The 25657-nt window shown below is 40.2% G+C and overlaps 1 protein-coding gene across 1 annotated transcript; it reads left to right on the top strand.

Annotated features, from left to right (window-relative positions):
• The first annotated feature begins 1486 nt into the window (after nucleotides 1–1486).
• Nucleotides 1487–23098, top strand: ADGRF1 (adhesion G protein-coupled receptor F1). The gene is made up of 14 exons (XM_063098469.1): nucleotides 1487–1555; nucleotides 3032–3089; nucleotides 4758–4907; nucleotides 6201–6374; nucleotides 8080–8180; nucleotides 9045–9103; nucleotides 10986–11137; nucleotides 12338–12501; nucleotides 14198–14386; nucleotides 16026–17399; nucleotides 19054–19095; nucleotides 20230–20289; nucleotides 21820–21886; nucleotides 23022–23098. The coding sequence occupies exons 1-14, from the start codon at nucleotides 1487–1489 to the stop codon at nucleotides 23096–23098; spliced, it is 2736 nt and encodes a 911-aa protein (XP_062954539.1).
• The last annotated feature ends 2559 nt before the right edge of the window (nucleotides 23099–25657 follow it).

Raw genomic sequence — 25657 nt, 5'->3', positions numbered from 1 at the left:
TTTGGGAAGTAAGACCTAGAAGAATGATCTGGAGCACAGGGTGCTGCCTGAAGAAGCTTAAAGCAATAGATTTAGGAGGAGTTGTTGGCAAACAGGGAGGTGGGGCAAGAGGACCATTTGCCCAGGAGGAGGTGAATACAAAAGTTGTATGTGTCACATTGCCTGTTTTTTTATGCTTCCCTAGAAAGCCCTAGAAAAGGTCCCTGCTGAAAAACAGCCCACATCTGTGGTAGCCCTTGCCCTGTCTCTAATGCCTTTCCTCTTCTCTTTGGATCAGGAAGCAGAGCGTGGGGCAGCGCTGGCAAGATGGCAGTGTGTGTTCAAAGGTTGAAGCGCACCCAGAAAGCAAGGCAAGGGCTGGAAGGGAGAGCTCAGCTCTGTGTTGTCCCTACTACTGATCATGGATACTTATCCCAATGGTGGATTACTGAGATTGGAATTATAATTTTTTTATCTTTTCCTGTGGAAATGTAAAAGAAACATTGAGAGGTCATAGGAAAGTATTCCTTCAAGTTCTGTCAGTGCCATGCAATAAAACTTCTAGCAATGATGTGTTCCGTGTCATGCTACTTAAGATGGTAGCCACTAGCTGCATGTTGTTATTGGGCATCAGAAATGTGGCTACGGTGACTGGGAAACACAAATTTTCACTTAATCTTATTTTAATTAAAATTAAAATTTAGATAACTGCACATCATTAGTGGCTACTGTATTGCAAAGAACAGTTCTAACTTATCATGATTTTTCTTTGACACCAAATCACCTGGGTATAAATGGTTAATTTTGTGGCCATATCTATGTGCTGAGTTTTGTCCAAATTATTTGTGATAACCATAAACTTAAGGGCAGTTTGTGGCTACTTATATGAACTATAAAGAAGAAAATTTGCTGGATTGGTTCATTATTATTTCTATGCTTAAAGACTCAAATTTCATACTTGCATTAATGATTGTAAGGGTCCTTATTTATTTTGTTTTGTTTTGGTGGTTGGCCAGTACAGGGATCCGAACCTGTGACCTTGGTGTTATAAGGCTGTGCTCTAACCAAACAATCCTTGGTCATTTTAATGCTTAGCTTTCCTGAGGTGCAAAGGAAACCTCCACGAAATATAAAATGTTAAACACACCTAGTTATAACATCAAGCAAATGATGATTTTGAAAAAGCCCATGTTTAGTCAAATGTGATCACGTAGAAGAGAGCTCTACAGCAATTTGCTATTAAGTTTGTAAAGACAGAAATTTGCTTCTTCTGAGATGGGAGCAGGAACAGTAGTGTCCTAGGCCACCTGAAGTGGAAAAATGGTAAAGCCCTCAGGGATTCAGATCAGCTCAGGCAGGCCTACCACTATGTTCAGTTCTAAAACCAGGCTCGAACGACTTGTTTTCATGATGGCTGAGCCTTCCGTGGTATGCTGTTTGTCTAGTCACAGACTGTGCACCTGGCTGTTTATGTTCCCTCCAGGACAGAGGAGAGGGGCTGCCAAAGATGAGGGTCGGAGTGCTGTGGCTCGTCACTTTCTTCACTGTCACTGAGGGCCATCATGGTTTCTTGGAGGTGAGTTGGCATATGTCCTGTTTTTCTTCTCAACCATCTCTCCTCTCTCCTTCTGGCACTTTAGAATCTATTACCCTCCGGGAAACTGCAGCTACATAATCTAATGGATTTGGGATTAGAAGTCTTGAGTTCTTGTCTCAACATTACTAACATTCATTCCATGGCCTTGGATTAGTCATCTCATCTCTTTGAAGCTTAGATGACTGAACTACAAAATGAAGATCTTTGATTTAAACATCTCAGAGATCTTTTTTAGCTCAACACATTCCCTGCTATGGCCTCTTGCGTGCAAGAAAAGCAGATGGATCGAAAACTAGCAATCTCTGGGCCTCTTTTCCCCGTCCATACTCACTTTCTTTTTTTTTTTTGTCTTTTCCATGACCGGCACTCAGCCAGTGAGCGCACTGGCCATTCCTATATAGGATCTGAACCCGCGGCGGGAGCCTTGCTGCGCTCCCAGCGCAGCACTCTCCCGAGTGCACCACGGGCTTGGCCCCATACTCACTTTCTTGATACTTCCATCCGGGGTCAGGATTTTAATGTTCTCCACGTGCTGATGACTCCTCAAAATTTATCTCCATCTCAGGGCTCTCCCCTGAACTTCACACCTACATATCCTCTACTAACATTTTTTCTGCAGCTGGGCACCCAGTAGGCCCCTGAATTTCATTACAAAAGTAAACTCTTGATTTTTTTTCTCACCAAATCTACTCCTCCTTTCTTATCTCAGCAAGTGGTACCTCCATCTTTCCAGCTGCTGAGGCAAAGAACTTGTATCATGCTTGACTCTTCTCACAATCACATCTAATCCATTGGCATTATTTTTATTATTATTTTGCTTTATCTTTAAAATATAGCTAGAATTCAAACACTTCTCACTACCCCCGTGGCTGCTACCTTGATCCATACCTTCTCATCTCTCACCTGTGTTATTTCAGTAACCCTTGAAATGCTCTCATTGACACTATGCTTGTCTATTCTCAACATGGCTTCAGGATTGAGCCTTCTAAAAAGTAACTCATAGAATATCTTTTTTCATTCAAAACTCTCCAGTGGTTTCTCATCTTGCTCAAGTAAAAGGTAAAACCCTTTCCATGGTCTGGGAAGGTCTGCACAACCTGCCTCCCTGAAGCCTCTCTGACCTCAACTCCAGCATCTCTCCTCTCCCGGACTCCTCTTACCTACTCTGGTGTCCTTGCTCTGCCTTCACATGCCAGGCATATTCTTACCCAGGGCCTTTGCACGTGCTGTTCTCCTTCCTGGAAAGCTCTTCCTCCAGGGATCATCACTTCCCCACCTCCTTCAGGGCTTTGCTCAAATGTTGTCTAAGTGAGACCTTTCCTGGCCACCTCCCCACCACCCTGGCTTGCGTTTTATATCCCTGACTTCAATTTTTTCTCAGAAATCCGACAAGGGCCTTATCAAGTACAACTGTCCAAAGCTTCATCATAACTATTTTTTTTTTCTTTTTGGCAGAGAAATGATGGCATCAGAACAAAAAGAGAGCTCACCGTGAATAAAAAAAAGCATCCAGGTGAGACTGTTGGATTGCATGATGAAGTAGAATTTGGTGCCAAGAGATCAGGATTCTAACTCCAGTATGCCTTTAACTGGTCATATGATCCTAAACATATCATTAAACATCCCAAATCTGTAAAATGAAAATAATAGTAATTCTTAAGAGTGAGATATTTGTAAGGATTAAATAATAGTATCTCACACCATACCTGACAAGAGGCTGCTCCATATACTTTTCTTTTCTTCCATGTCTTGGTTCTAACAATGTAATTAATGGGCACAGCCTTCAGTCTAGGAATGAGTTGTGATCTGAAATTTAATTTGTGGGTTTGATGTTTTAAGTGCCAAATGTATTTTCTCATAGAAATAGTGATGCACATAAATGGTGTTTAGGTGTCTGAGTGAGTCCACAAAAGCTTTTTTATTATACAATGAAACTGCCATTCAATGATGTAGTAATAGTACCATAGCACCTGCCACCATGCAAGGCTGCAATGCTTCAGAAAAAAAAAATCTAAATTTCAACTTGGAATGCCATGAACATATTTTCCTTGACAGTAAAAATGACAATAAAAATACAGCAAGCATTCACTGGGCTGTCACTATGTGCCAGACACTACTTTAAGTGCATTAGATGAATTAAATCCATATACTGACCCTCTGAGTTAGGCACAACAATCATCCTTATTTTACAGAGAGTGAAACTAAGGCACAGAGCTTGGGACAGGAGCCAAGATTCAAACCCATTCAACCTGGTTCCAGAACCAGTGCTGTCATCCTTCAACCATGTGACCAGGGTTGCCCTTTTACCTGCTCCCTCCTTCTCACCAGCTTGGGCAGTAGGAGTAGAATCACTCCAGCTCCCACCACTTGGGGCAACTCCAGAGAACTGGGGCAGAGTTCCCAGCCTAGAAGGAGATGGAGAGAGTAAGCGATGGGGCTGAGGCTCTCCATAGACTGTCCATAGGTGAGCTTCCAGGAAATTGAAGCGCTTGGGAATTTCATGCCAAGTTTCACATGAATGAATACACCTAACTGAATTTTGGGTGGGAGAAGACTCATCTCATAAGACACATCTTCTCTCCCAGTCAAAACCAGTGAATGGCTTCTCCTTGAGGAGAGAAAAGGTGCTGCCCAGAAATAACAAGCTGAAGGTGAGAGTGCACAAAGCCTCCAGATAAAGGTTTAGTTTTGTTTGGCTTTTGTATTTCATCTACATACTCAGTCTCAGCTAATTCATGGGACATTTTTACAGGAGAAGGAAGGGCTCTTTGGAAAATTTATTGGGGGTTTTAATGTTGGAGAAGATCCTTCAAGGAGGCAGAGCTGGGGGAGGGGGAGGAAGAGTGCCAAGGATTTTCTCACCTCTCCTCCCTGCAGTCTTGACTCCTGAAACGTGACTCTGGATGTGCCCTGGGGAGGGTGGTGCTGGTGTGGGGCAGAGAACAGCTGGTCTGGCAGAAGTGAGGATAGACATAATGTTAGGATACGTGGGAACCGTCTGCTTGAGTTACCCTGGATGTTCATTTTTAATCAATATCTGGGTGAACAGGACTCAATGACAGGCAGCGAGGTATCGTACATCCCTGACCTCCAGGCTGAACCTGAGGATTGCTTCCCAGTCACTTCCTCAACAGTATTTCCCCCAGAGACAGAAAGGTTTTAATGATCTTTCTCTCTTTAGGCCCATTCCAGGAATATGAACTGCTGCTTCAGGTGGCCTATAGAGATTCCAAGGAGAAAAGAGACTTAGAGAATTTTCTGAAGCTCTTGAAACCTCCAGCATTATGGTTGCACAAGCCAATGAAGATTATTAGAGCAAAGGCCACCACATGTAAGTCAGCTCTCTGGCGACTGGGAATGTGCATGGGGAGGGTGGGCATAGCAGTCAGGGTAGGTTAGGTTATGCTGCGGAAATGATGATCCCTTGACATCTCCAATCTCTGTGGATTGAAGGATTTTGTTTCTTCTCTGTGCTGCATGTCCATTGGAGGCTGGCTGTGTGTGTGGTTGTCACTCAAGTACCCAGGCTGATGAATCAGACCCTATCTCGAATGTACCCATTCTGAGGCAAAAAGAAATGGAGAGTTTCACATAGGCAAGTACATTCTGCAATTCAGAAGTGACACATACTAATTCTGCTCACAACTTACTGGCCAGAACTGGTTCCATGGCCCCACCCGACCTCAGGGGACCAGGCATGCCATCCTGCTACGTGCCTGGAAGAGAGCAAGAAATACAAGGGTGCTTCAAAAAGCATGTGGAAAAATAGAATTAAAAGATAATGCAAATCTTTACATGAACTTTTTGAAATACTCTTGTATTTGGCAAACAGCACTCACAGCCACAAAGATAGGGTTCAAAGAAGTTAAATAATTTGTCTAAAGCAATGACTCTCACAGTGTGGTGCCCAGACCACCAGCAGCAGCAGCACTAAAGAATTACTAGATTGCACATTCTTATCCCCATCTCAGACTCACTGAATCGGAAACACTTGGGTGAGACCCTCCAGTGATTGTGATGCACGATGAAGTTTGAGAACATGGGGAGCACCACTGTGCATATTTTTACAAAGGTGTCTGGTGACTGCCTATTTTTTTGCCTATTAAAAATGTATGACTTTTGGTGGGAATTTCAGGTTCGATAGAAGGGAATGAGCATACAGCATTGGTTGACGGAACTTTTCGTCACGACTATCCCCAAAAAGTCTCTCTGCCTTTGCCATCTTGTTTATAGGGCCTATCTTGGAGTGGTGGTGGGTACATGTGGAGGAGCCTCGAATAAGATAGTGGTCATATGTCCTTTAGAATCCTTTAAAGAACTCCCGGGTTACAAATATCCTCCTTGCTCCCGCTGCAGTGGGTATCTATGGGGCATACATCCTTCTTTTAGATGCTGACCCCAGCCAATTTAATTTTATGTTTGCTAGGTTTCTGATGCCAAGCTCAAGAATATATTGAGTTGGACATTTCCTTACCTGAGACATACTGCCATTTGCTTTTATCCTTCTAGCTTTTGGTGAGAAATGCTTGGTTCAGATTCCAAGTCAGAGCCAAGGACCAGAACTCAGCAGTAGTCAGTTTATAAACTGACTTGGCCATGAGACCAAGTTCTGTTTTTTGTGCAGCCTGTGGCACCTTGAATGGGATCTTGCGGTGTGCCTGTGAAGAAGGCTATACCTGGTTTCCTCCCACATGCCTTGATCCCCAGAACTGCAACCTTCACATGGCTGGATCACCCCCAAGCTGTGACTGTCATCACCACAACCTCAGCCAGAGCGTCAATTTCTGTGAGAGATCAAGTAAGCACGTAGGGATTCTCTGAGCAGAGCTCTGGCCTGGGGTCTCTACTACCCTGACTGGTAACAGAGAGGAGACTCTAGCCGTTTGCCTCACTGAGGGGAGCTAATGTTTGCAGGAAGATTGAAGGGCAGTGACAATATGCCCTGGTAGGCTTGGCTGGACACAGTGAGAACTTTCTGAGTGCAGAAGATCCAGAAACACAAGTTGAGGTCTGGGTGTCACTTCAGCCTCTAGGTAGCTGCAGCTCAGCTCTGCAATTACTATATGTGATTCTATTGAGATTTAGGGAGATTCACTAAAATCCCAAGTAGGAGAATTACTTGGTAAGCAACATTTTTATTTCCACCCTCTTTTTATGTCTTTTGCCAGCATCAATTCTGAGAAAAGGGAAGTCCAGAGACGTGAATGCAGGAGGAACAGATAGTGATTGTATTGAAAGAATTGTTATAAATTGCCACCAAAAAGTTTATGGAAGGATTCTATTATCTTGTAATTCACATTTCCACGGACTTTTTGAAGTACTTGTGTATGTGTACTGAATGCATTATCAAAACAAAACAAAAGTTAGAAGTCTAGCTTAGGAACCAGTGGAAGCTGAGGGAGCTACTGTGACTTAGGTTTATGTCTGGTGAATGATGAGGTGAACTAAATGACATGGACTCCAGGACTCCAAGGACTTTAACAAGCTTTCAGAATACTCTCATTATCTTGAAGCTCCAGATTTTGATGGAGCTGAGCAAGGAGTGAGTGAGAAGCATGAAACAGCCCAGCTTAACTGGGCTTCTCTGGCTCCCCTTCCCAGGACCGCAGCAGTTCAGGTTATGGCAACTGGCATTTAGTAAGCACCATCTTTACACCCATATCTAAGGAAAATTCTAGGCAGACACCAGGAAGCATTTTCTTGCTATCTATGAATTAGTGGACTAGTTGGGGAGTTCAAGCTGTAATGCAAGAGAGAAAACAATGTAATTTCTTCAACAAATATTAGTGAAAGCTTACCTTTTGAAAGATGGTCTCTGTCTGATCCATCTTCAAGAGATACAAAGATGGATCAGACAGGGATTGCACTCATAAGGGGCTTCCCAAGGTATTGTGGGGACATGTGTAGAGGAGATGCACATAAATAGATGTTTAGGTACGTGAGGCGGTAAGGGAGGTGTGGATAAAGTACTGTAGGAATTTAGAGGAGGGAAAGACTCTTTGCATCTGGGAATCAGGGAAGGGCTTGCAGAAGAGGTGACATTTGATTAGGTCTTAAATGAAGGATAAACAGGATATGTCCATACATATACAGGGAAAGACCTGTCCCAGTGCAGAGACACACCAGCAATGGATAAGCAAGGGGCATGTTGGAGTTAGCAAGTAGTGATTTTTTAAAAATAATTGCTAATAGAGACAATGCTTAAGCTCAGTGCCTAGACGGGGACTGCCTGTTTTAGCCACACATGAGTGACAACACATTTACCTATTTGTAAGGTTGTCTGGATCACCAGCAATTTCCCATTACCATTCCAAATCCACAATCAAAAACTCTGGTTTTATGTATGCTTCCTGTGTTATCTTAGGTAAACATTTATTATGAAAAGAAATTGAAATGCCACTGTTGAATAGATGGACTATGAATTGTATTTCTCCAATTTTACACTACTAATAAAATCAAGTTAGTAATTTATTGTATCCATAACTTCTTTTTATTTCCCATAGAGGTTTGGGGTACTTTCAAAATTAATGAAAGATTTACAAAAGACCTTTTGAATTCATCTTCTGCTATATACTCCAGATATACAACTGAAATTGAAAATCAAGTAAGCATTTTTTCACTTATTACATAAGAAATTGTTTGCTAAACAGAAGTTCAGGTATTTTCAATTCAACATTTATACTTAATACATGTTCTTAATTATTCATTTTCAATGAGTTATTGCAGAGAAGTTACTTGCTGTGCCCACAATTAACATTCCTTGAGCGTTTTCTTTATAGGAAAGTTTAGGAGTTGACTCCTTTCCACTTCTCTCATGTTCAGTTTTGCTCAATTATTTCAGTTTTGCTCAATTATACTAAGGCTTCTTGATTATTTTCTGTTTTTTTATTTATCAAAAGAAAATTTTCATGATCTAAGCTCACTTGTCAGCATTTGGGATTTGTTATATAAAGAAGGGTCTCTTGTTAAAGGCTGAAGATCATTACTGAGAAGAACTCTGGACTTCGTAACGAAATCGTGTAAAAACTAGACCGTGTACGTCTGCCGAGGTTGATGGCTTAAGTGTGGTTTTAACTGAGGACATGAGCAAACACTTTGCAGATGGATTCAGTGTAACCACCTGTGAAAATTTATAGCTTATTTTTGATAAGGAGAAAATAAATTTTGGGTGGATTTATTATATTATCTGGCACCAGATACACCCCCTATTCTAAATTCTAAGCAGTTGGTTTATTCACTCTTTATTAGCAACATCAAAAATAAATTGTGTGTGTGTGTGTGTGTGTGTGTACACATTCTCAACTGTTGTTTTAACTGTGCTTGCATGACATGCAACTACTTCCTACTGTTTCTCTTTGCTCATTTGCTACTGTTGGATGATATATCATCTGCATCCATTTTTTGCTCAAATGTCTTTCTAAAGTGTGGTGACAAAGATTAACACCTTGCCCTTTGTTTTCTTTCTAAGCTTAAAGACGCGTACAAAGGAATTCAAGGTTTTGAGTCAGTTCAGGTCACCCAATTTAGGTAAGTAACACAATGGCCTTAGAAGGACATCCTCAGAATTGTGTCCTCGTCCTACAGAATGCTAGGTGCTGTTCATAGGTGACCTCAATAGAAAACAGGGCAGAACTAGTCTTTCTGGAAGGATTCTGACTAACTGAACAAGATTCTGTGAAGCTGTAAAAAGTCTGAAGAGGAAAGCATAGATTCTCATCTAAATAGTTTAGGAACTTAAATATTGAAGAACATTCTCGAAACTGTGGGTCAGAGTAGAATTGCAAAATCATAGTAGTAGGGAAGAACCTTGGAAAAAAGTAGATCGTGGTGTGTGTGTATGGGAGGGGATACAGGGAGGGAGTGAGGGTTGCGGGTTGTAGAGGGGTGAATTTTCTCCTTCTACAACCACAAGGCACATACTGTTGTATAATTAGAAGCCAGAAGAAAAGCCTTAGGTAAAATATATTTCGGTGTAGATATCATGTATGCAACATAGTTCAAAACTTAGTAGTCATTATCTACAGCAAATAAAAAGATATTTAGTAAATTTTCCTTTTGTTTATGCCTTAATTCCAAAAGTTATTTGGTTAGTTAACTATGTGTACATTGACTACCTACCATTAATAGTCTGCTTGATAGAGGATGTAGCTTAGAGGCCACAGAACCTGACTCCTTATATATTTTTTCACAGTTAACATAAAAACAAACAGAAAATTTCCAACAGCATTTGCTATAAATAAGAGTATACAAGTATTGTTCTGGGCATTGTCCTTTAAATCATCCATGACTTTCTATAAAGTCTACATGAATAATTTTCTTTAAAATTTAACTCTAGGAAAAACACTGCTTCTTTTTTTCTTATATCTAGGTCTATATAATTAATACATTTCCTTTTCTGATTTTGCTCTCGGTAAACTCATAGACAAAATTGAAACTCATTCACAATAATTTTTGCATTCAACCTTCATATTTTTTCCTTGGTCTTGGTTTTCTATTTATATTTCAGACTTACATTGCATCATGTACATCCTGTAAACTATCTCCAATAATTTGTAAACACAGTCACAGTAAAAGTATGCATCAGCCTATAAAACACAATGTTTTAGGCTTTACTATTTACACATGTCATTTAAAACAAATCAGTCCCTCACAATCTCAATTTACTTATCTGTCAAACAGGAAAGTTAGTACCCAATCTAACCTCTTTAAATCAAATGAATAACAGGCAGGAAAATACTTTGTAAACAATATAGAAGGGCCATATCAATGCAAAGGCATCGTGACCATCACCACACAAAAGGGTATTTGGATTTATTCGTGCACTGTGAGCAGAAGTTCAATGTGATGATTAAGAATTTGAGCTTTGAGCTTCGGAGTTTCTAATCTGTCAATCAATAATTTATAACGACCTGACCCAATGTCTCTTTGGGCCTCCGTTATCTATACAATAGGGAAAACACGGTGCTTACCTGATGGAGTTATTGCAGAATTAACTTAGTGAATACTTGTGATATCATTCTCTTTCACATCTTCAAACACTACCATCATGTTGATGGTTTTTAAATTTATTACTTGAGCTCTCAACACTTAGCAAAAATTGTAAGTATATATGTATGTATGTATGTGTGTCTATATGTGTATATATATGTGTGTGTTTGTGTGTTTATATATTTGGTGATTGCTTGTTTCATGTTTGCCTTGCCTTCTCCACCCAAATACAAGTTTGATGGAGGTAGAGACCAAATCTGTTCAGTTTATTCCTACAGACTTAAGGCCACATACACACATAGTAGGCCCTGGGTGATTAAATTTGTGGTTTTGTTGTGCATTTTCCACAATAAAAAGTGCTCTTAAAAAAAAAAATAAGTGGATACTGAGCCTCATTTTTCTTTCCCCGTAATTGTTGCAGGGATGGAAGCATCATTGCTGGGTATGAAGTTATTGGTTCCAGCAGCACAACTGAGCTGCTGTCTGCCATTGAACAGGTAGCCGGGAAGGCTGAGGCAGCCCTTTGCAGGCAGTTCCCACTAGAAGACGGCTCTTTCCGAGTGTTCGGAAAAGGTAATACTGGATTCCCATCCTTTGTTTAGATTAAGAGAGTCCTTTACTTAGTAGCTCGTTTGTGTCCTCCGTAAGTAGGTTGGAGATGTTTCTGACAGACAATTGCTCTAAAACTAACTTTGAGTAGAAACAGGCAGCTGTTTCCCTCACCATGATGAAACTCAGCTTTAGCAGACTATTTCACATCCTCACCAGCCAGTGATCTGATCTCTACCTCTTAGTGCAAACATCATGGAAGGCTGATTTCACTGCAGGCTCTGATGGGAATGATTCAGCAGTAGTTTACTGGTATACATTAAAAGAACCCTGGGGCTGACAATATTGCTAAATCACAACCCAAGGAGCCAAGGAGGGAATGTCTCTAACACACACAGACACAGCACTTTTTTTCTTCAGATATTATTTTTCTTTTCCTTTTACTTCTTTATATTCAATCTTAAACCTCTCTGGCCGAAATTTGTGCCACTTTCTTTCAACAACATTTATTCAACAAATATTTACTAAGTGCCTAAAGTGTCTAGGCACTTAGGACACAGAAATGGGAAAAACAAAAATCTTAGCCCTTGTGAAACATGCATTCAGTGTTTCCATGTCCCAGTTTCAGTTGTGAAATGAATATGAGGGTACTTCAAAAAGTTTGTCGAAAAACAGAATTAAAAGATAATATGAATCTTTCCATGAACTTTTCGAAGTACCCTCGTGTATTACTAAGGGCCAGCTGCAAGAGTAACCAGTGACTGGTTTCAATGTGAGAAGCTTTTAAAGAAATACAAGGTAGAAAGTGTCACCTCCCCAAATGTCAACTGCCAATCTTTTAACCATATCATTAATGATTGTTTCATAGTATCATGAAGATTTTCTGGTTTTCTAGTGTTTCCTTAAAGGCTGAAAATATTTCCTGGGAGTGATCACGTCTTGCCTTATTTTTACCTAATACTTAATAGTTGCTATCCCATTAAATGCAATATTGTTGGCACAGATCAGCCAGCCTCAGGGAGGGCATGGCATCAGAAAAAAGTGAAGGGTGCTTATAGGGATGAAGTTGGGCATCAAAGACAAACTTCTCTTACTTCTGAATTTTGCCTGAGTTGTGTCTCTGATAATATGACTTCTAAAGCATTGAAACACTACTACATGGTTTGTTTAGAGTGCCAGGATATTCTGGAGTCATCTTTTCTCTTCATTTCCATTCTTTTCCAGCACAGTGTAACAGCATTGTCTTTGGATTTGGGTCTAAGAATGATGAGTACACTTTGCCCTGTAGCAGCGGCTATACCGGAAGCATCATGGCCAGGTGCCAGTCCTCGGGGTGGCAGGTCATCAAGGAGACCTGTGTGCTCCTTCAGCTGGAAGAACTGAAGAGGGTGAAGCATTTTAAATCTGTAGTCTTGCCCTGATTTTGAGTTTCATAGTGGGCATCTCCCAAGGAGCATAGCTAGGTGGACGGTAAAACATATCTATTTGTATCATTGGTCAGTGTGCAAAAGGCAAGGGTGACAAGAGACCAGGTAAGCCCAGGGAGCATGGCCATGAGTGGAAGAGTTAGATGGCAGCTGAAAAGATCAGAAAATATCAGAGTTGGTGGTTTTTGTTAGGGAGGAGTGCTGCAGATGAGTGAATCAATGCTGAGGAGGTCTATGATAGCAACTAAGCTGTCCTCAGAAATCCAGAAGGCCTGGAAACCAGAGATCAAAGTGAAGGTGTGAGTGAATCCAGTAGGCTTAGTTCAAGTGAGTATGTACACACACCAGAAACCAGGGCTGAGAATGGGTCAGGCAGTGGTGAACCCTGACAGAACTGTATGAAACTGAAAGGTCATCTGGTTTACCAACCTCTTTTCATAAATCAGGAAACAAAAGACCAAGAGTCCTACAGTCCTTCTGGTAGCAATAGTGTTTAACTAGAAATATGGTCACTTGATTCTCAGTCCAGTGCTGTGACCTTCGCATGATGCTCTTTTAGGAAGGTTCACGTATTAAGTCAAGGTAGACAGAAAGAAGTAAGTAAATGATCAGGAACTAGAAGAACTGAAGTCACAGGAAAGAAGGACCCCAAGACAGTTCACAGACACTGTTCTTCAATTAGATTTCTATATTGAGTAGAGCTTCTTTTCCAACCAGAGACCCTCCTATTTCACTAGAGAACCCTAGAATGGTATTTATCAAGGGACTGTAGAATGTTTACTTCTTCCTTTTTGGGCCTCAGTTTCCTCATCTGTAAACTAAAGAGAGGAATTGGACCAGGTGGCCTCTGGGATCCATTCTTGCTCTTGACTTCTTTGCTTCAGTTCTGGATATGGGCAATAGCTGGGACTAGTTCGTTCCAGGTGGTGAGAGCAGGCAGATCCCAGGTGCACTGGGCAGAGAATAGAACTGTCAGCTGAGAATAATAATAAGGGGAACGGGTAAGATCTGGGCTTCTGGGTTGACTTGTGTCAACTGGAAGGGAGCACACACCTTTGGTGCTTTCCAAGTTAGCTCAGTGTAATGGAAACAGATGGGAGCCTCAAGGAAGAAGTAAGACTCCAAACTCAGAGATGAAGTGGGGACTGGCACAAGCCCAGTCAGTAGTCACATCTCCATGAGTGTCCCTCTGTCTTCCCATCCTACAGGGAATTCTCAGCATAGTATAGTGGGTATAATACCTGATTAGTACCGGTAGACTATACTCTACTTCCTAGTTGAGTAATCTTTGGAAAGTCACCAAATCTCACTGAACATCAGTTTCTGTATAATTAGGATAATAGTCTGTATGGAAATGCTTTTTAACAAATCTTTTCAAGTTTCGGTTTCCTTAGTTTTAAAATAAAAATAACAACAATACCTTCCTCAAAGGGTGTTGAAAGGATTTAATCAATGAATCCCTGATAAAGCATTTATCACAGTGTCTGGATATAGAAAGCCCTGAATAACAATCATTGTTGTCATAACTGTGTTATAACTAACCTAAGCTATAATGCACCATACAAATGTTATTTCTATGTGGCCAAGGCATCTGATTTAAATTTGATGAAATACAGCCTTTTATTGTGTTCTAGAACTTAACTATTTTTATTTCTAGAATTTCAGTGTGATCATAGGCAGTGCCACTGAGGCAGCCGTGTCATCTGTGGTGCACAATCTTTCAGTCATCATTCAGCAAAGCCCATCAACCACAGCTGGGAATCTGGCTTCGGTGGTATCCATTCTGAACAATGTTTCTTCCCTGTCATCGGCAAGCCATTTTAGGGTGTCCAACTCGACAATGGAGGTATAGTCCACCTGTGCTTGAAGGACTCATTTTAAATGATTGATCTTGTAAGAGGAATGACAAAAGCCCGAATGATGGGGAACTATGGAAAAAGACAGAAGAGCCATGTGACAGTCTTCATGTGAGCTTTAGTGCTTTCTCTGCAGTATACAAGGAACCCATGGGATCAATAGCATGAGTTCAAAGTAAGACGGAGCTGCCCCTAAGCAGGCTGCCTGCATAGCACCTGCCTCAGAGGAAGGGAGGAGCTTTTGTGTTACATGACATGGGCACCGACTTTTCAATGTATGTTTGCAATCTATAATGCTTTCCTGTGGCCATAAGCTCTGACTTTAGCAGTGTATATTTTAGGAACTTTATTCTCTTGACTGGGGAATTCATGGTTAAGTTTGGATATTTAAAAGTTAACTTAAAAATTACACAAATAACAGTTGGTTACTATAGGAAATGCAAATAAGCAAAAAGAAAAATAAATGATCTTTGATCACCCTAGAATAGCTACTGCTTCCATTTTGGGTATTACCTCAGTGCCTGGAGGGATGACAAGTGACACACAGCAGGTACTCAGTAAATATTTGTTCAATAAATACCCTTCCAAACATTTTGGATGTATACATTTCATATGTTAAAGCACATGATATTTTACAAAATTGAAATAATTATACTTAACTACATATGGTGAACATCATGTCAAAGATGACATTAAATATAAATAAGTTAAACTCCCTGAATGAAATGAAAGAAAAGATGCTCAGATTTGTTTTTTTAAAAACCTGACCACATGTTGTTTACAAGAGACAAACTAAAACAAAATGACACAAAAAGGCTAAAAATAAAATGAAGGGTGAAAACAGAGCAGCCAAACACAAAGCAGAAGAAAGCAGAGGTTCCTGGGGACATAGATGAAGCCCTCTGGGATTCTGGGCTAGACCGCAGAGGGCTGGGGAAGGGGAAGTCTTGGCCAGAGTGACAGACACCTGAAGTGGAATGCCTGGGAACCAGAGCCATAAGCAAGAGAGAGGGCGCTGTGGGAGAAAGTCGTGACTTTCAATGAGTTGCTTTGAAAAAAAACTCTCAAACTAAGACTGACCCTTAAAACCCGCAACAGTTCAATACTTTGTGGCTCAGATCCAGTTTTTAAGGATTTTTGTTTTATTTTCTCCTGTAGCAAACAAAAAACATAAATAAGCATGAACATCCGTGACATAAATTCAGAACTTCTGATGTTAGCAAAACAAATAGAATATAAGAAAGTGGTTCATAGTAATGTCTCCCTCCTTGAGCCTCAGCCTGAGTAGGACTGCAGTCATTTTTGCCTTCTCAGGAAGAAGGAAATGCACACTCGTGCAGCCCAAATTGTAGGATGATTTTTCGTCCATGCCAAAACCCCACTGTGCTTACAAATGCCTTGGGGTGATCACCCTGGAACTTAGATGATTCTACCTATCCAAGTTTCTTACCCCACAGCTTCTACTGTGTAAAGCAACTGAGCTAAATTTAATTGATGAGTTTTAATGTGGTCTGCAACTGAGCCAATTCTCTGGGCATTTTTCCTATACTTAATACTAACAACTATTCTCTTTTAGTCCTCTTATTTGTTTACTGGAAACACAAACTGACTTTCACCCTTTTATTTCAGGATGTCATCAATATAACTGACCATATACTTAATTCAACATCAGTAACTCACTGGACAGTCTTACTGCAGGAAGAAAAGCATGCCAGCTCACAGTTACTAAAGGCATTGGAAAACATCAGCATTCTGGTACCTCCAACAGCTCTACCTCTGAATTTTTCTCGGAAATTCATTAACTGGAAAGGAATTCCAGTTACCAAGAGCCAACCCCCAAAGGATTACAACTATCAGATTGAAATGTTCCAAAAAAATACCTCCATTCCCATCAGAGGCCATGTGTTAATTGGGTCAGACCAATTCCAGAGATCCCTTCCAGAAACTATTATCAGCATGGCCTCCTTGACCTTGGGGGACATTCTACCCAACACCCAAGATGGAAACGCTCAGGTCAATGGGCCTGTGATATCCATGGTGATGCCAAACCATTCCATAAATGAGATTTTCTTAATCTTTTCCAAGATAGATTCAAATCTGAGCCAGCCTCATTGTGTGTTTTGGGATTTCAGTCATTTGCAGTGGAGCAATGCAGGCTGCTATCTAGTGAATGAAACTCTAGACACGGTGATGTGCCGATGTACTCATCTGACGTCCTTCTCCATGCTGATGTCACCTTTTGTCCCTCCTGTGATCATCCCCGCTGTGAAATGGATCACCTATGTGGGGCTGGGTATCTCCATCGGAAGTCTCATTTTATGCCTGATCATGGAGGCTCTGTTTTGGAAGCAGATCAAAAAAAGCCAAACCTCGCACACACGTCACATTTGCATGGTGAACATAGCCCTGTCCCTGTTGATTGCTGATGTTTGGTTTATTATTGCTGCCGCTGTGGACACCACAGTAAACCCTTCTGGAATCTGCATAGCTGCAGTGTTCTTTACACACCTTTTCTACCTCTCTTTGTTCTTCTGGATGCTCGTGCTTGGCACCCTGCTGGCATATCGGATCATCCTCGTGTTCCATCACATGGCCTGGCCTTTGATGATGGTTGTTGGGTTCTGCCTGGGCTATGGGTGTCCTCTCCTTATTTCTGTCATCACCATTGTGGTCACACAACCTAACAGTAGCTACAAACAGAAAGATGTGTGCTGGCTTAACTGGTCTGGTGAGAGCAAACCTCTCTTGGCTTTTGTTGTCCCTGCACTGACTATTGTGGTTGTGAACTTGGTCGTTGTGCTGTTAGTTCTCAAGAAGCTCTGGAGGCCAGCTGTTGGAGAAAGACTAAGTCGGGATGACAAGGCCACTGTCCTCCGCATGGGGAAGAGCCTCCTCATTCTGACCCCTCTGTTAGGGATCACCTGGAGCTTTGGTATAGGAACAATGGTGGACAGCCAGAATCTGGCTTGGCATGTTATTTTTGCTTTACTCAATGCATTCCAGGTGAGCACAATAAGAATAACCTATTATACTGTAAGGTAATTGGAATAAATATAGAGAACTCAGATTGATAAGACCCCTCTGGAGATTATCTCATCTCCCTGCCTCTAGCAAGACTATAATCAAAACTTCACAGAAACAGTAAACAGAAAAAAAACAAACAAAAAAACAACACATCTATCTTTCCCAACAGTTACTGTCATACTGAAGCAGGATGAAATTGGACTTCTTCAGTAATCCACTGCAGGGCCTTAAATCTGTTAGAGTTTGTGTAGCTGACATTGATCCCTCTCACTGATGACTCAGTCCTCTTTCTCTTGTGTAGACCTTTGAAAAAGCACACAGACAAAGGGAAATAATCAGAAGTACCTGTTGACTCTAAATGGTGCAAAGGAAGTCATTAGAGTGCAGTAGTAGAGCAGGGTTCTGCAAACTGTAGCCAGCAGGCTGTTTTTGTAAATAAAGTTTTATTGGAACACAGCCAAGCCCATTCATTTACATATGATCTATGGCTGCTTTTGCTACATTGGCAGAGTTGAGTAGTTGCAACACAGACTGTATGTTCTCCAAAGCTGAAGATACTTACTATCCGGCTCTTTACAGAAAAAGTTTGCTGACCCTTGCTACAAAGGATGGGTTTTACACGTCATGGTCAGATAGTAAGCGGACAAAGGAATACTTAGGTTTTGATGAATCTGGAAGAGAGTCTTCAATCCCAGTTCAACAAAGGTTTTGCTAGACCATTTTGGACAAAAACTCAAGGAAGTAGTGGTTAAACGTTTGAGTTCTGGAGTTAAATAGGTCTGTGCTCAAATATGTCACTTTACTAACAGTGTGACCTCTAACAAATTACTTAATCTCTCTGTCCCTCAGTTCTTTCATCTGTTAAATAGAGATAATAATAATACTTATAGAGTAAATGTGAGGATTAAATGAGATAGTTTAGCACTTTACTGGCACACAGTAAATGCTTAGTAGGTGTCTTCTAAAAGCAGCTGGTTCTCCACCTATTCAGCATACCGTGAATGTTCAGGGGTGGTACAGATGGCAGTTGTGGAGAGCATGTGCCCACTGGTGATATGAGTGGAGGCAGGCTCACAGTGATATGCTGTCTGAACAGGCACCAACCAAAGGTGCTCCTACTGGGAGGGGAAGTTCAAGATCCAAGAAAGCCTTTGCCAAGGTTCTCCAAGACCTGTACTCGAAGGAAAGGTTGCTAACATGGGTCGACTTCCTCCACTTGGCCACAGGGTTGCACCTCAGTGACTGCTGCCATCTGAGATGCCTAGTTGACGTGTATTAAATGCCTGGTCAAAAGAAAGACTGAGATACAGAAGCAAATGGCAACATTTCGTTTTGGGTTTGGGATGACTCAGCAGGGGAGAGTGAAGCTCCACATCTATTTAAAACTTCATTAACTCAATTATTTGTTTATTCATATATTCAATGAAAAAAGATGTTTGAGTACTTTTTGTTGTGCCAGGTACTGCAGAGGTCTGACAGTGTTCCTGCCTTTAAGGAGCCCACAATCTCATAGGGAGACAGACAAGAAGACAATTTCAATGTTGAGTGATAGAATAGAACAGTATTACATATCAATGTTTTTATTCCTGGAAAGGAAAAATACAATACATGTGATTTATTCTTTTTTTTAAAGGGGTTTTTCATCTTATGTTTCGGAGTGGTTTTGGATAGTAAGGTATGTGTATTCATTTCCCTCTTCATCCCCTCACCCAGGTATCTTTAAACCCCTGCTCTTTAGTTCAAGCCTTTATTCATATAGTAAGAGCTTGGACTATATGTACTTTTGTTATAAAATTCTGTAGTTTTATAAAGGGCATGGTCAGTCAGGAGACAAAGGAACTAAATGATCACAGCTAATAAAGCTATATAGAACTAACCACAACATGTAATGTGAACATTATTAAAAAAAAAAAAAAGGAAATTCTTATTTTTAATTTTTCTAATTTAAATTATAGTTTGGCTTAGAGTGCAGCCTTATAACACCAAGGTCACAGGTTTGGATCCCTGTACCAGCCAGATGCCAAAAAATAAGAAAGTAAAAAGTAAAGAAATAAAAAATTAATTAATGATGGTTTAGCAGTAATTTAAGAGCAAAAATTACTTTCCTAATGTGTGAATTCCTTTTTGTTCCTTTAACTAGTTTATCTATTTACTTAGACTAGGCTGAAAGATATATCTGCTTTTGTATTTCTAGAGGTTTATATAGTAAATGTTAAATAGTCTCACACATTAAGTAAAATTCCTAACGAAGAGCAACTGGTATAAGTAATAGATAGTAGAAAAAAATTTAAAATAAACTTATTTCATTTTTTTTCCCCAAGCATGGAGCAGTTCTGCTGAGAGAAGTGAAGACAGTAATCTAATAGATGTAAAGTCTTTGTTTTAACAAGATTAGAATATTTCATAATTAGCACAATTGTTGCACATGCACAGCCCTCTATTTATAAAGAAGCAATTTGCTATGTTTGATTATTCTAAATAATTGCCTTGTTTGTACCATTCGCCTGGTTAGGAAACCCATCACTTCAAAGACAGACTATAATTTAGCAGTTATTGCCAACTACCAATGGCCAGAATCTGAATTATTACGGCTTTTAACACTGTTGCTCTTTTTTAAATCCTAGTTTGCTTATAGGTAAACAGGCAAAGAAAATAATCTTTCTATCAGATACACATGCCCATGGTTTATTAAGCTCTTCTAGGAAGTTATACTATTAAATAACAATTTCAACCTGCAGTTTTGTTCTTGATGTGTCTATGTATGATGGTGTATATGTATTTCCTCACTATCTCTTTGTTGCCCTTATAGCTGCGACAACTTCTATTCAGCAGGTTGTCTTCATTAAGCACTTGGACACAAACATCAAAGGTAATTATCTCCTACTGCCATGAATCTAATGTGTTAAGGTTGAGCTTTTGCATTTTTCTTTTATGCATTCTTGCGGCAAGTCCACTTCTGTGTAAACTCGTTGAGTTTCTTTCACCATTATATTCCTGGTACCTGGAATGGTGCCTGGCAAATGGTCGATACTCAGTAAAGAGCTGTTGAGTGAGTGAGTGAGTGAACAATATCATTGGTTTTAGTCTGACTTGCCTCTCAATACCTAGAATCAGTAATGCCCTTTTCTCCACTTGACTTTCTGGATCTTCTGTAGACCATTTTTCCTTCTTTAGAAAAGTAAAGAAGGTATATATAGAGCTATGTCTTAGTTCCTATGACTCAGGTCCTGTTATTCAACCCACAGCTTAGACCCATATCACTTTACAAGCTTGAAGAGGCTGCTTCTGCCTAGACCACGCAGGGTTCCTGAGTGTGTTGCAGCCTAAGATGCCTCTCTCCAAATGGAGCACAATGCTGTTTCAAATGCAATGATCCTGACCTTAGGGTTTTCTTTAGGGTTATAACATTATATGCTTGCTGAGACCCAAATTCTGGAAAATCAATTCTTTTGCTTTGGAAATTTCAGACTTTTCTTATTTTTATCTCTATAACTCCCCCCCAACCCCCCCCCCCGATCTCAATGTGGAATATCCATTCATATATCTCAGTGAAAACTGGGAAACTATCACTCATCTATCTACTGACTATAATTAGAACCTGTTTCTCCCATTTTGATTTGGCTTCCTCATGACATGGACTATAGCAAGGAATGGAACTTATTCCTTCCAGCATTCCCACTGCCTAAGACAGTGTCTGGCACACAAGGCACTCAATATGAGATGTTAAATTAATGCATAAATAAATGATGAATTAATGAGTGGAAAAGGATATAATATATCTAAACACTTTTATCTTTCCCAATAAGTGCATGCTGTTTGCTTAAAATATTTTATGTCAGTTTGATAAATCAGGTTTTAAATTTCTGGAGTCTCTGTAGCCTCTGTACCAATGACTGGAGGGTATTCACAAAGAGATTTGAATGCTAAGGTGAGCAAGAGTAAGGCAAAACTTTACTGGAGACCATTTTTACCAGGAGTATTGTTTTTCCTCCATGGGTTCCTCTTTGAGTGACAAATGTGTGACCCAAAGAGATGTAAGCATGGACATGAAAAGGGACAATATCTCCCTTAAAACAGTTTCTAGTTTGTTGTTAGAAATTGTAAAAATATACAGGAACACAAAATTCTTGGAATTAGGTTCTTTGGCATTCAGTTAAATTAAAACTTGGAAATTTTGACATTAATTAAGTTAAAACTTGGTAATGAGTTCTTTGGCATTTTAAATAGATTAAAGCAGATGAAAGAGTAAGAAAGTGACTACTCTAAATTATTGAAAACAGAATAACACACTGTGTAGATGGAAGAAAAAATTGTTAATGACATCAAAAAGTCAGGATATGAAGACCACCACTAAAAGAATACTATTAATGTCCAAATAACCTGTTTCTCTTGTGTGCAGCAAAAGTCATCAGATTTATGTGCCCAACCCAAATTCTCAAAGCCTTTCAACCCACTGCAAAACAAAGGTGAGTTACAATAGAACCAAAGGTTGTAAAAGGTGGGAAGGGAGGTGGGATGAATACATAATATGAAGAAAATTAACGTGAGAAGTGTGAGAGTATCAGCCAGCCGTGTGTCCAGAGTTTATCTGGATTGTGCTCAGGGCTGATAGAACAATGTTGGGGATTTGGTGCTTATGGAGATAAGCGAGTGTGATTATGTAATTTTGTCATAAATTATTCCCATTTCCTCAGTTAGACATTATATAAATCTGTGGCATGACCATTGAAGCCATGGAGTGAAGGAGTGTGGTTAGACTAATACCAGTGGTGTCCTTATTAGAGCATCATCCAGTTTGTGCAAGCAGCTGGACAGTGGCATGGGGGCAGATGCTTGTGCCCTGATGCTGGGTATATCCTCCTCCCTAAAATGTCCCCAGGGAAGGTGGAGCCTCACCTGTAAAGAGTGAGAGCACTGTCCCCTCCACCTACGACATTCATCGGTCCTATGTTCATATACTGGCAGTTTGCTAGTCTATGATATTCAGCTACTGGAAGACCAATATTTAAACATTGCAGATAGTTCCAGTATTCTTGGAGGAGAAGGGTGGAGCACGGGACTAGAAGAGAAGAAATCGCGATTTGAGTTTAAGTCATACTTAAGAGCCCAGGTCCCATTTCACATTACCATTAAGGTAGGGAAATGGGCAACTCATTTGATTCCAATCAAAATTACTTAAATGCCAGATAAAGTTCAAGTGTCTGGAGAATGTGCTGATCCAGGACTCTTGAGTCCTGTTATCACTGTCACAAACCAGCCTGAGTGCTTTTTCCATCTCTTTACCTGTTTAAGTGATTGTTTGTCATCAGTAAAATGAAAAACTAAGAGATCACTAAGGCTCCTTCCAGTGATAACATGCTGTGATTTCAAATGCACTTTATCTCGTTTCCAAGCAAAATCTGAGAAACGTGGTATTTGCCTGACAAGTGCAAGCTTCTACGGCATTAGTGAAATGCCTTGTCACTCAACCAACCACGTCCTATATATTTTCCTAACATCTGTTCCCAGTTGTAAGAAATTACACAGGCTCATTTTCATTTTGGCCTCATGCTTGCTTCCAACGTAGTAGCAATAATGCTTATCCTCTTTTTCCCCCCTCAGGCAATTATGCATTTTCTCATACTGGAGATTCCTCCAACGATGACATCATGCTAACTCAGTTTTTATCAACTGAATAAGGCCAGGAGACATAAAATCAAGGAAAAATTTTTGGAGCAACTTGACATTTACAGCTAAATGTCTGTGAACAAATCGTGATTGGTATTAGATGGATTCTGTGATTTAGGAGTCTGAGAATAGAACAGGGAGGTCTCCGCGGCTTCATCACTGCTCCCTTTGTCTTGAATTAATGGAAAGATTTATTTCCATGTGATTTGATTCAAATAAATTGCTCCATAAATGCAGAAGATTAAGTTTTTTTGGAAATTGTGTCATTTGTCTCTTCCTCTCATGACCACAAAATATGGTTTAGTTTTTCATAAAATAGCATTATTCATATGGCGTTTCCAATTGTCTGGACTGGAGTAAGAAAACTTCATAAGTAGCCTTAAATAAATTGATTGTCCATGTTCACTTTCTTGTCAAAAAGTCACTGGTGCAAATTTTCTAGAGATAAGGTATTTTCCCCCCAAATTTTCCAGTTGGGTTTTTGTGCTTGTTTTTGCGTCTTAGGTTCAGTCACTTAACTTTGAAAGTCAATCAGAAATAAAACGAAAACTTGCATTTCAGATAACTTTGTAGCCATTTATGAGGAAGTATTATAATGTGATTTGATATGTAATGCAGTATTTTTCAGGGTGCAAGGCGCTCTCACCTAGTCCCCAACGCTGCAAAGTGAAATACCCAAGCAAAACTAGTGCAGAGATGAGGAAATGGGGCTCAGAGAGATGAAGTGACTTGCCAAAAAGTCAGTAAAGGGGAATCAGATTTTTAGGACATTTGGTTCCTAGTGCATTTCTACAGCCCCATAATAGCATTGAAAATTATATACAATCCTAAGAAATCTTTATGAGGTTAGATACATAGTTCATCACTCCCAGAAGAGAAAAATTGAGGGAGAGTTTGGTTGTCAGCTTACATGGAGGTATTTCAAAACATTGTGATTTCCTTTGATAATACACTGTAGGTACTTTCTGAGGATTATTTCCATGTACAGCCAGTGCCACTTGTGGATGAGGTACAGAGCAGCAGGTGAACAGATGCTATGTGAAGCAACATTTCCCTGCCATACCTCCATCCTTCACTTTTGGCTCACCTGAGCTTCAGTACTGACCACAGTGCCCAGAAGAACCAAACCCTTTGATTCATCCTTGCTGTTTTGAGAGTTGCAGATCTTAAGAGTACCTGTTAGCCTCCTGACATGAAAAGCCTTCATGATAGGCAAACAAAGAAAGCACAGTGAACTTCTAGTTAATAGTGGATTAAACAGGCATGTATAGAGCAAATTCAAATGGAAAGTTCCACAAGGCACCAAGATGAATCACACATTGAAATACCAAAAAAATATGTTCAAAGGAAATGACTGGGGACCAATTAGATGTTTTCATACCCCACAAACACATATAAAAGTCAAAAGAGAATTTTATGAGAAGGGTTTCCTTAGAGAAAGCTAATCCTTGAGGCTCTTCACTCCACCTGACTTCACAAGTGAGGGAAAGAGAGATGCCTGCCCCCCAACCTCAAATCTAGTGGGAGAAGATTGCTCAGATTGCTTCCTATGGGACCACAACAATTAGGGTGCATGGCTGACTTGGGTCTGATTCTTGCCTGGAACTGTGGCCACAGCTGTGGTAGTAGATCCCTGAATGGGCTCTGTGTTGACAGGTCTGCACACCTAGCATTTGTTGTGGCAAATAATGTGTGTGTTTCCCCTGGGCCATGGTGACACAGGCATGAGAAAGAGCCAGCAAGGGGCCATCTTGGGTCCCATCTGATAGGGCCATCCATGGAGGTGGAGAGGAAGCCAGATTGTAGGATGAGGAAGAAGTCACAAGCGACTACCTGGAATACAGAAGAATCTGCACAGGTTAAAGAAATTGCAGGTAAAAGGTCAAGGCTATGGGAATTTCTACAGAATTCTTGAATGCTCTCTCCCTTATTATATTCAGTTATTATCCAGAGAGCCCTGACACCATATGATGGTGATCTTATTTCATAAAACACACCTCTCTTCCGTGGGACCTGGGGGATGGGGAGGTCAGAAACTGCAGTGCCTAAGGTGGGGTAGGAGAGCGAGCAAAACTGAGCACAAACATCCACCAGCATGGGGAGGTGTGCTAGTGCAAGCAGCCAGCCCAAAGCAGGACTCAGTTGGGGGAGAAGGAGCAAGTTAACACTAGCTCTAAATTGTTTATGGTTTCTTCTTGTTACATGAGACTGACATGAGACTGACATCAAACTATTTAAAGGGACCAAAATGTTGCTATTACCTGGGTATGTTGTAGTATGTCTGGTGGGGAGAAAAATCTTCTCCCACTGAATAAATTTTATAAAGATGATAAGAGACAAAAAACAAAAGAATGATCACATACCGTGTATCATGTTTGTCTAATCAATCGATTACACACACATTCTCCTAAAATGCTACTAAAATAACAAAAGTATCAAGAAAGAAAAAAGCATTGTAATAGCTTTTATTGATGTGTTTTGTATTATAATAAATTAGTCTATTTCTATTGCAATAATTTTCTCTTGGTGTGTAAAAAATTGCCCCACAGCAGCTTAAAGTAGCTCATATT

The sequence above is a fragment of the Cynocephalus volans genome, chromosome 5 (assembly GCF_027409185.1).
Source record: "Cynocephalus volans isolate mCynVol1 chromosome 5, mCynVol1.pri, whole genome shotgun sequence".
NCBI lineage: Eukaryota > Metazoa > Chordata > Mammalia > Dermoptera > Cynocephalidae > Cynocephalus > Cynocephalus volans.
Note: the sequence above shows the minus strand (reverse complement) of the source record. Positions and strands in the feature narration are given on the sequence as shown.